The sequence below is a fragment of the Leishmania donovani genome, chromosome 11 (genome assembly GCF_000227135.1).
Source record: "Leishmania donovani BPK282A1 complete genome, chromosome 11".
Lineage (NCBI taxonomy): Eukaryota > Euglenozoa > Kinetoplastea > Trypanosomatida > Trypanosomatidae > Leishmania > Leishmania donovani.
Window position 1 is genome coordinate 526,483 of NC_018238.1, and position 11,449 is coordinate 537,931.

The 11,449-nt window shown below is 58.4% G+C and overlaps 1 protein-coding gene across 1 annotated transcript; it reads left to right on the forward strand.

The window, feature by feature from the left end:
* Positions 1 to 1,598: 1,598 nt before the first annotated feature.
* On the forward strand, positions 1,599 to 6,953 carry LDBPK_111260 (ATP-binding cassette protein subfamily A, member 5, putative; the record flags this gene model as incomplete). Its single annotated transcript, XM_003859051.1, has 1 exon — positions 1,599 to 6,953. The coding sequence occupies one exon, from the start codon at positions 1,599 to 1,601 to the stop codon at positions 6,951 to 6,953; it is 5,355 nt and encodes a 1,784-aa protein (XP_003859099.1).
* Positions 6,954 to 11,449: the final 4,496 nt, after the last annotated feature.

An 11,449-nucleotide genomic window follows, 5' to 3' on the forward strand; every position in this document is an offset into this window, starting at 1 on the left:
GGCTCGTGTACCAGCTGCCGCGCGATCGCGGCTTCGGCGACGTGTTCCAGACGTTCCAGGCGAACAAGGAGCAGCTGCACATCACGGACTACAGCGTGTCGCAGACGTCCATTGGAGACGTTTTCCTTCGTATTATTGAATCCTCAAAGCATGTTGAGGCCGCTCCTCAGTGGAACCCCCTGATGAGGTGGGAAGTGGGTTACGATAACCGGGAGGGAAGAGGAAGTGCGCGATGTGGCAGCTCGGATAGTCGATCGCATAGTTGCAGGTGTGCTTTTGCGGGCACGCAGCGCATAAGCCTTCTGCTGCTGTGCCGGTATGTTTGTATTCTGCGTGAGCTCTTTCACAGCGCGTATCTCGTTTTGTGATCCTTTTTTCTCTTCTGACGCTTGGTTGCTACTTCGAGATGCGCGCGTGGCAGTGGAGTATCTATGCAGTGATTCACTCAGCATGTAAGTGTATCGTTGTCTCGGAGGTGGAGCAGGTGATTATGGGTGCTAGCCACAGGGGGTGCTTGTCACTTGCCTCTGTCTTGGTAGCTGCCCCTTTTCGCCGTCCTCTCCGCAGCTTTCTCTCGTCGTATCTCATGACAGTTCAATGACATGGCAGACGTGCGCGCTGCGAAAGGAGAAGACGACAGACATCACTAGTCGAACGAAAGCGTTGGGGTGATCGGCGCGACATACCCGATACGGTGAGTGTGTGTGCTGTGCTGTGCTGTGGTGGCCAGCCATCCGCCGATGATGACGCCCGAGCTGATGGTTTAGGGGCGAGGGAGGTGCTGCGGTGTGCTTCTTGCCACTTCCTACCCTCTCCGACGTTGTCCCTTCCCTCCTCACCACTTTCTCCTGCGCTTGCGTGCGGAGGCTTGCTCCTCAAGCGGGCTCTGCCGTCATGCACCGCTCTGCGTCTTTCTCGCCGTTCCCCAACCCCTTCCGCCAACCCCGCCACTGCCTATTGCCGTACTTATTCTCTCCCGCGTTTTCTATGCTGAACTTTTTTTTGTTCCGTCTCTCGTCATCCGTGCGCGGCTTCCTCGCAAAGCAGATGTTTTATCTGAGCGTCTCCGTCGCCGTGAGCTGTCGCCGGTTGTTTTCTTGTTGGTTCTCTCTCGCCTCTGTCTTGTTGAGCGTCGGCCACCATCCGTACCGCACGCCCGTGGTTCCTACCCCGCCGTTGCTGCAAGCAGCGAGAAAGTCGACGACTGCGCAGAAGGGAGCGGCGGCATCTCACTGTGTCGCGTGCGTCTGTGAAGTCATCTCAGACATGCGAGGCGGATTTTGCTATCACTGCCTCGACCGTCAGCCCCGCATAACTGTTCCAGAGCCCGCAGCGCCGTGATTTCTGTTGGCTGGTTTCACCGCCTCCGGTATTTTTCTTTTTTTTTTGTTTTCCTTGCCGGCTATCAGTGCACTCCAGTGTTGCCGTGGCTCTTATCTCTGTCCCGTCCCGCGCATCAGCCGCGCCACCACTCCCCCTCGCTCCCTCCCTGTGCACACGTTTCGAGTGCGCTGATCACAGCTTGCGGGGGGCACACATACTTTGGATCGTCACTTCTTGCATTCGCTTCTTGTGTGTAAGCGCGCCGAGCACCGATAATGGCTCGCACATCGTGGAGCTCGAGCTCTACCGGCTCCACCAGTGCTGGCAGCGATGAGAGCTACTGCCGCAGTGAGCCGGCCAAGGGAGGCAGTTTCATGGATCAGCTGCTGGCGATTCTGTACCGCACGCTCCGTCAGACGCTGCGCACCAAGGCGATTTTGTTCATGGAGATTGTTCTGCCGCTCATGTTCATCGTCATTACGCTCATTTTGTGGTTAGTGTGGTTGCCCTTCCAAGGCCGTTCGAGGCAGTTCATCGACTACACGCCCGACGCGTCCTCTGCGGCTACGCTGCACAAACAGCTCACCTGTTTCAACAGCTCGGAGGGCGAGCCGATCCCTGGGCTGTGTGATTGCGCCTGGATATCTATACTCAGCAACTACACGGTCTTGTGCGCCGGCGACTACGACACGATTCCGTACAAGAACCTCTGCTATGTCGACCTCCCGTTCGACTTCAGCAACTTCAAGGTCAACGGCTACGCCGTTGGGAACATCACGGGGGCCAACAAGCTGGTGCAGGTGTGGGTCAACTCGTACAACACGAGCCTGTTTGTGATCCCGACGCTGGATGAGGTGATCATCTTCCACTGGCTGGCTCGGATCAGCAGGCCAAAAACGAAGAGCGATGGCAACCTCCTCTCCGCTGGCATCGCGGCTGGTTTGATGCCCAACTCGAAGCAGTCTTCTGTTTTGTGCTCCGGCGCCCTGTACTTCGTCGGCAGCTCGGCGCAGGTGGACCCGCTGCTGGATTGCTTCCGAAAGGAGTCGGTGCTCTTCGACAAGGTGTACGGCGGCACCTACGCAACCGTGGCAGAGGCGGAGGCCAAGGTACGCGCCACGGAATGGAATTGGGCCATCATCGAACTCAACGGCTTCGATGCGAGCGCGTTTGACGTGACCATCCGCATGAACTCGACCGCGCTGCCGACGTTTGCGCTTCCGTACGACAAGAGCTATGGCGGCGGCTTCTACAACAGCCGTGCCGACCTCTACGCCGTCGCCGGATTTCTGTCGATTCAGCAGATCATCACGGAATACTACCTGAAGCTGGTCGTGGGGAGCGCCGCCACCGGCACAGATTTACCGCTGGACCACTACGTGGCTGTCGCTGGCTACGCCAGTTTCATCACGCAGCCACTCCTCACCACTGCCAATATCTTGCTGCCGCTCATCTTCGTCATGGCGTACCTCTACCCCGTCTCGCAGCTCACGAAGCGCATCGTGCTGGAGAAGGAGCTGCGGATTCGCGAGGCCATGCAGATCATGGGGCTCGGCAACGCCCCGATCTACATTTCGTGGTACCTCACCTTCTTCTTGCCGAACTTCTTTGTCACGATCGTCACCCTCGTCGTGATTCGGATGACGTACATCACAATCACGAACATCCTTATCCTGTTCCTGGTGTACTACATCTACCTCATCACCTGCGTACCCCTAGCTGGCTTCTACTCGGCCTTCTTCAGCAAGGCTCGCCTCGCCTCCTTGCTGACGCCGCTCATCTACTTCGTGTTCGCCATGCCAGCCTTCGCGATTCAGAGCGCCAATACCGCAATAATAACCGCCTTCTGCATCTTCCCGCCCACCGCCTACGCCGTCACGATGCTCGGCATTATGGATCACGAAATAGCCGGCGGCTTTGCGGAAGCCAGCTGGCACGACGCCCTCGACACGCCTCCGGTGTATCTGGCCATCGTCATGATGGCCGTGGACTTTGTCTTCTTCAACCTGCTTATGCTCTACCTCGACCACGTTATGCCGAAGCAGTGGGGTACGCGCAAGCACCCGCTCTTCTTCATCATTGACCCCGTCATGTGGTGCTTCAACTCGAAGCACAAGCGCCTCGAGGGCGGCGCCGACGGGCGCGCCGAGAACGGCGTGTTCGAGGACGTCGACGGCGACGACGACGCGGTGATTTTGGACGGCCTGCGCAAGGAGTACTCGCGCGGCGGCAAGAGGTTCGTTGCGGTGAACAACCTGTACTGGGGGATGCGCGAGGGCGAGATCTCTGTGCTGCTGGGGCACAACGGCGCCGGCAAGACGACGGTGCTGAACATGATGACGGGGATGGTCGAGCCGGACGCGGGCGACTGTTACGTCTACGGCAGCTCTGTGCGGACGGCGAAGGCCGACGTGCGCCAGCAGATCGGATACTGCCCGCAGCACAACATCCTGTGGGGCGAGCTGACGTGCCGCGACCACCTGGAGTTCTTTGGGCGTATTAAGGGGTTGCGCGGGTGGGAGCTGGAGAATGCCGTGTGCCGGATGCTGCACGAGACGGACCTGCTGGAGAAGATGGACCAGCCGGCGAAGAGTCTGTCGGGTGGGCAGAAGCGCAAGCTCTCGGTCTCCATCGCCTTCGTGACTTGCAGTCGCCTCGTCTTCCTGGACGAGCCCACGGCCGGCATGGATGTGGGTGCGCGCCGATACACGTGGGAGCTGCTGCGGCGCATGTCCGCTCATCACACCATTTTCCTGACAACGCACTACATGGACGAGGCAGATCTGCTGGGGCACAAGATCGGGATCATGAGCCAGGGGCGACTGAAGTGCTCTGGCAGTAGCATGTTTCTGAAGAGTCACCTCGGGTTCGGGTACAGCATTACGATGTCCCTTTGCGACGCCGCTTCCGTGAACGCAATCTCGAAGCTCGTGCAGTCATCGGTGGACGGCGCTCATAAGGTTGGGTTGAACGGGTGTGAGGTGATGTACCGACTGCCCAACGAGCGTGTCGAACAGTTCCCGGAGTTTCTGGATCGACTGGAGGCGATGAAAGACGAGCTCGGCGTTCGCGGCTACTCGCTGTCGGCGACGACGCTAGAGGAGATATTTCTTCGCATGTCCAACGAGGACATCGAGCGGGAGCGCGAAGAAGACCCTCTGATGCAGCTGCACCCAGATATCACCGCTGCACAGGAGAGTTGCATATGGAACTGTGAGATAGTGGAGGGGCGCAAGGCGATGCTGTGGTCGCAGTTCAAGGCGATGATGACGAAGCGCATGTGGAATGGCATGCGGGATCGCAAGATGCAGTTTTTCCAGGTGGTGTGCCCGGTGATTTGCATTTTGATTGCTATGCTGCTCTCACTCATCTCCCTCAACGGCCCCGACACCATAACGCTGAACAAGGAAATCTACCCCGGCGAGGTTCTGGTGGAGATGAACGGGTGCGATGGGCTGCTCGGCCCCAACGCCTCCTTCGACAACTTCACAGTGCGGCACCAAAAATACATGAATGCGCTGAACTTGTCCACCTACATGGTCGACACGTTTCTCTCTCAGCCCACGTTGCGCGTGGAGGGGCTCGTGTGCCGCGATCCAGACTGGGCAAACGCCGTGAAGACACCGAACAACGTGATACACATACTGAACTCGTCCACCTATCACCAGGGGCCCATCTCCGTGAACTCCATCTACCAGGCACTCTACAGGAAGTATACGGGAAAAAATGCCCGCTTTACGCTGGTGGCGGGAACGATGCCGCGCACCAAGCAAGAGAAGGTGACGCAGGACGCGCTGAAGACGATTCTCATGGGCGCGATTATCATGATCCCGTTCACGTTCCTGCCGTCGAACGTGGTTGCGTGGGTGGTGAAGGAGCGGGAGTGCAAGGCGCGACATCTGCAGAACGTCTCGGGGCTGAGCTTTTACATCTACTGGCTCACGAATTTTCTCTTCGACATGGTCGCCTACATCATCTCCATGTGCCTCGTCATCGTCATCTTCCTCATGTTCAGCCGCGATGAGTACGTGGCCAAGGACCGTATCGGCGCCGTGTTCGTCCTCTTCTTCATCTACGGCCTCTCGAGCACGACCGCGGGGTACATGTGCAGTTTCCTCTTCGACGAGCACTCCAACGCGCAGACGATGGTGATGGCCGCCAGCTTCGTCGCCGGGTTTCTTCTCGTCATGGTCGTGTACATCATGTCGCTGCTCTCACAGACCATGGCGGCGGCCGATGTCCTCCGGTGGATCACGCGCATCGTGCCAAGTTTTGCCATTGGCGAGGGCATCATCAACTTGGCGATGCTGACGCAGCGGCAGGCGATCGTAGGCGGCGTGACGGCGTGGTCAATGGACACGATCGGGTGGGCGTGCGTGTACATGTCAGTCGAGTTCCCGCTGTTTTTCGCGATCACCCTCTGGATCGACCACCCGCGGCGGCGCATGTGGGGACAGCGCAACAACTACGACGTCGACGCGGCTCCGCAGACGGTGTCGGAAGAGGACTCCGACGTTGAGAAGACGCGTGAGGAGGTGTACAAAGAGGAGGCTGAGGGCGTCAACGACGACATGGTGCGCGTGGTGGACCTCCGCAAGGTGTACCCCAACGGCAAGGAGGCGGTGCGCAACGTCACCTTCTCCGTGGTCCCCGGCGAGGTGTTCGGCTTCCTCGGCACGAACGGTGCTGGGAAGACGACGACGATTTCGATGCTGTGCCAGGAATTCATTCCGACAAGCGGCAAGGCCTATGTGTGCGGGTACGACATCGTGACGGAGAGCGAGCAGGCGCTGCAGTGCATCGGGTACTGCCCGCAGTTCGACGCGTGCCTGGACCTGCTGACGGTGAAAGAGCACCTGGAGCTGTACGTGGGCGTGCGAGGTATTCGGTACGAAGAGCGTGACGTTGTCATCGACGCCTTGCTGCGCATGTGCGAACTCTCTACGTATCGCTACACCCTATCCTCGGAGCTGTCTGGTGGCAACCGGCGCAAGCTGTCTGTGGCGCTTTCTCTCATTGGAGGGCCTCGAGTGGTCTTCCTGGACGAGCCGTCGGCCGGCATGGACCCTGTGGCGCGGCGCGGGTTATGGAATGCAATCGAAAAGGTCGCCGACAACAGCTCCGTTGTGCTGACGACGCACCACCTGGAGGAGGTGGAGGCGCTTGCGCATCGCGTGGCGATCATGGTGGATGGCACCCTGCGCTGCATCGGCGACAAGACTCACCTGAAGAACAAGTTCGGCACCGGCTTTGAAATGAGCGTCCGTGTGGGTGCAGACGACGACATGGGGAATGTGCACACGTGGGTGAAGACACGTTTCCCCGAGGCGACGATGAATGAGTGTAAGGGGCAACGTTTTGTCTACACGCTGCCGGCCAACGTCGCCCTCTCGGATGTCTTCCGTCTGTTGCAACAGAAGAAGGAGACGCTGAACATTACGGACTACAGCGTGTCGCAGACTTCCATCGAACAGGTGTTCCTGAAGATCAGCGGAGAACTAGAGGAGGCGACCGCCTTCCGTCGCACGCTGGAGGACACGCTCGCGCTGCCGAGTAGGAAGAGCGCCTTGGCGGATGCCGCGAATTTCGACCCGGCAACTCGCAACTTGTTTCTCGGCAGGTCGAGATAGAGCCATTCGGTGTTGCGTGACGACGGCGGGGATCGCGGGTGGCGGGATAGGAGGAAATAAGGCGCGCCCGCGAAAGCGGGTCGTCCTCAGCTGGCGTATGCACGACTCTTTCCAGCATGAGGGTACCCGCGCCCCCTCCTCCTCTTCTCTTTCGCCCGGCACTGATCGTTGCGTTGTTGGACACATCGCCCGTTCTGTGCCGTTTATAGACGACACTGGCTGGGGCACGTTTTCGTCATTTCTAACCCCGATGTGCCCGAGAGGAGAGGAGGAAGGTGCAACCTGTTCACCAGCCTGCGTGGTGCTGCGATGTGCGCCCGCCACCCCCTCCGCGTTGGGTTACTCTTGTCGCTTCGTTTTGGATGAGGTGCATTGGAACCTTCTGCTAGCATGTGCATACTCGTTTTTTATTATTTCTTTTCGCTCTCCTGGTGTGAGACCGTGCCTCATCATCACGGTGATCGCTGTGTGTGTGTGTGCGTGGGCGGTGGGGGAGGGGGGCTCTTCAGTTTCTCTTTGTGCGTGGGCGTATGTGTGTATGTTTCTCATTTCTTCGTTCGCTTTTCCATATTTTGATGTGATTGACGGGTGAACTCTACCGGGTGCGTGGTTCCCGTTTCGCTGCTTTGGTGGACCACCTCACATCGACCGTGCCTCTACTTGTCTATGTGCAATTCCGCGTTGTGTTCTCGCCCAGTCGCCTTTTTTTTTCGCTCTCTTGCCCTCCCCCTTCCGCTTCACCATCGACCGCTCCTCACACCTTCTGTCTCCCGAAGACTCCGTCTTGCTCGAAGGGCAGGCACCTGCGACTCACGCGTCACGTCACGCGGTGATAGAGGCTCATGTTAGCCCACACACACACACACACACATGTATTCATTTCTTTGCTTACACGCGCCGTTGAGATGTATCTCCCTTTTTATGCTCTCCTACCCACCTTTTACTTGCTTTTTGTGCTCATCTTGTACGGGTGTTTTCTGTGAGAGGCACCGCCAGCGGCGGCGACGCCCCGGACGATCGCTCGCCTCTCATGTGATTGCCAGTCATTTTTCGGGAGCGCTCTCGCCTGTCATGCCGCCTCCAGCCGCACCCCTCACTACCGCGGATGAACTTCCGCATGCGAATCGCGTTTTCTTTTCCCCTTTTCTTTGCATTTATGCCACACATCGCTGTCTCTCTCTCTGTGTTTTTTTTTGACGTTTTCTATTCTCTCCTTTCGTCTTGTCCGTCTGACCGCGTCCAACTCCCGTGTCGGTTGCTTCTCTCTCCGACTTGTTGTGAAGAAGGCGAGGGGATATCAGCGCATGCCTCAACAACGCGCAATGACGGTCGAACTGCCACCACCGTCGGTGTGCGCTGATTCTTGGGGGAGGAGTATGTGTGTATCCATGTCTGCGTGCATCTTCACGAGGTTGCCTGTGTGTGCTCACATCATTGTTTTTTTCTTTTTTGCCGTTCTTGGCATACGCCAACCTGTCCCAGTGCTTCCATCTCTTTCACGTAATCCTTCTTCCCGGCTCACAAGGTGGCCGAGTCTCTCCTCGTGACCTACCCGTTCTGGCCCTATTTCCTTGTGTCTCTTCACCGTCGCCGGAGCTCCGCCTATTTGTCCCGTCGCTCCTCACTTTCTCTCTCGCTGCGACATCGCCTTTTCGTTGCGCCCCCTGCTGTTGTGTGCGCACACTGGTGCTTCCCGTAAGTGGTGCGTTGCCGTTTGTCGTGATTCCTGTAGGCGTGTCGATGGTGCGAGTGTACCAACCGGGTCTGCAGCACCTCCAGTCATCGCTGACAGAGGGGGAGCACGAGACGAGGGAGGCAGAGGAACGTGTCGGTGAGGGCGGTAAAGGGAAGCCAACTCCACTGTCCGTCTCTCCTCCATTTCTATTGCCAACATGTGAACAGCTCGCCAATGTTGCTATTATCCTCTGTTTTCTTCTGGATCAGGGCCACGCCTTCTGTGCTCCCTGCCTTCTGGTCTATTCTTTTTCTTGGTCGCCTCGCATGCGCACATGCACAGACATCAACGCGTGCGCCCACGGACGAGCGTACGTGAACACAGAGAGCGAGACAGACTAACGGGCAGACAGGGTCAGAGAGAGCGCGAGCAGGGGAAACATCGGCCATGTGCGACTCTGAGTGTGCGCATGCGCAGTCTGTGTTTATTACGCCTGCTGAAACGTGCAGCGGCGGAGGAGGGGTCTCTCACTGGCTACCGGTCGCCGTCGCCTTCCCTCCCTCCTGCCAACCCGCGCACACAGACGTGGCAGGGCGCTAGAGCTTCCGCGCGAGTAGGATCGAGCCATGGATGCTGCTTACGCGTTGTTGTTCTCCCTGCTTTGCCGCGACCCAGCATTGCCGATGTCTTGGCTTATGCGTGCCTGTGCTTTCTCTCTCGTGGGTAGAGCGAACCGCACGCGACGGTTCTCTTGGTGTGCTACTCTCTCTCCTTTTCTGTGTGCGCTCGTGTGATAGGTCCTCTTTTGTTGTTCAGCGCTCGCCGCACCATTTTTTTTCTTGCAGTTTGTGCGTACGATTTTGTCGTGCTGTCGGGCGTTCGGTCTATATGGGGGTTGCTGCTGTGGTGGTTGCTCCGGCGTCTCTCTCTGTCTCCGTCATCTCTGTCTGTGTTTCACGTCTCGGACCCCTCCGAGTCGTCGTCTCGCCGCTCGCCCGCTGCCCGCTGTCGAGGAGTGCTTGCGCCTGTGATTTTGTTTGATTTTGAAGCGTGCGTGCTCGCTTGCAACTGCGCAGCGACACTAGCGCACAGCCGCCTTCGCCAATTGTGTCCGTGGGTGCCGGGGGACAAACAGCTGAGGCCCCAAGGTTGCTCCCTACGGCTATCTGCGAGGGGCTGTTTCAGGGTTATTCGTGGGCTCGTGAGACGCGCTCGAAAACAGAATGACTTTCCATTGACAAGCATCAGGACCTTGCGATGCTCGGACGAGGCGGGTGATGGGCGAAGGACGAGAAGAGGAGTCGTGAGCCGAGCATACTCGATCGCTTGAGAGAAGAAGCGCATTCCACTCAGAGCTCTGACACCTGACGTGTTCGCGCAGACGGTGTGTGACGGTGGTGGGGGGAGGGTCTTTTTCTCACTCGTGTCAGTGTAACTACGAGCCGGTCCCGCGCTTAGGCCGAACAGGCTACAGGCCCATGGAGCAAGGCCAGGGAAGTCACACAGGCCACTTGTTGAAGCAGAGTGAATGCCATGACGTTTCCTTGACGCGCAGATGCTAGGACAGACCAGAACCTTCGCGGGCGTTGCCAAACAGCGCAGTTTTCTGAAGCACAGAGGGGCAGGGTGGCGATAGTGGCCACAAAGACCTTCCACGTCGTACCGGACATGTGCTGTGCCGTCGAAAAAAATTGCGGGGCAACGCCGAAGAAGTTTCCATGCATACCCACGCCGACGCGTAGGCAGATAAGAGGAGGATACGGAAGCGAGGGAGGGTGAGGGAACATCCGAGAGGGACGATGTCTTGCCGCCTCCTCGTCGGCCAGTGATTACATTTGTTCGACGCCGCTACTGGTGCCGTGGGTGGCAGCGTTTTCCCTTTTCAGCATGGGCACTTGGAGCTGCTGAAGGTCCTTTACTTGCAGCTTGCCTGCTGTAGTTGCGCGGCAACCCTGCGACACGGGTAACGCCCCTCACCATCAGCGGCTGATCTGTCACGCATGAAGATTGCCCGGGAGCCTTGCCACGGTGTTTCTCCTCTGCCCATCTGTGTGCTTGACCAACCATCTCCTGAGTCTCAACTGTCCCTCCTCTGCCGCCTCCCATTGTGATTCGCTTGGACTCTCTCTCTCTCCGTGTGTGCTTGCTAGGGTAAGGAAGAGCGGCAGGGCTGTTCTTGGATTGGGGATCATGCGTTCTGCTGACCTGTTGCTGGACGGTGACCGGCCGTCGTGCCCACTGCGTCAATGTTAGCATTATGGGAGGAATTAGCCACCACGCACGCACCCCTTCTCTTTTCCGGTTGCCCGTTTGTGCACGCGTGTTTTGCACGTGGCCTTCTCTGTGAGCTGTCGACGTGAGTCACCGTGCACACTTGTGCTCTTCGCGTGTTTTTGTGGTGTCGGTTTTAGTTTTATGCTTCCTGGTGTGCTTGTGCACCGCATCGTGCTGCGCGGGGTTTGTACCGGAGGGCTTGCTCCAACGCGTGCTCCGTATCGGCTGTCTGACCCTTATTTTTCCCGGCGCGCCGTGCCTCTCTTCCTGACAACGGGGACCACACGTCACTGTGGCATCAGTGCCCAGTCCACATCCCCGCTCTCTGTGCGAGGAAGCCGAGCAGCCCCGCTATCCCTGCCGATGCCAAACCCACGTCTCGCCGTCAGAAGGACAGATGCCTAGGGCGTAGCGCAGTGAGCGCGATGGATCGCTGCTGACGTCTGCGGTCAGCTCCAGGACGGCCTGGCGTCGGAGCGGCCTGCGACAGCGTGAGCATACCTGGCCCATCCATATGATTAGGCACGAGTGCCCGCGTGACTCGAAC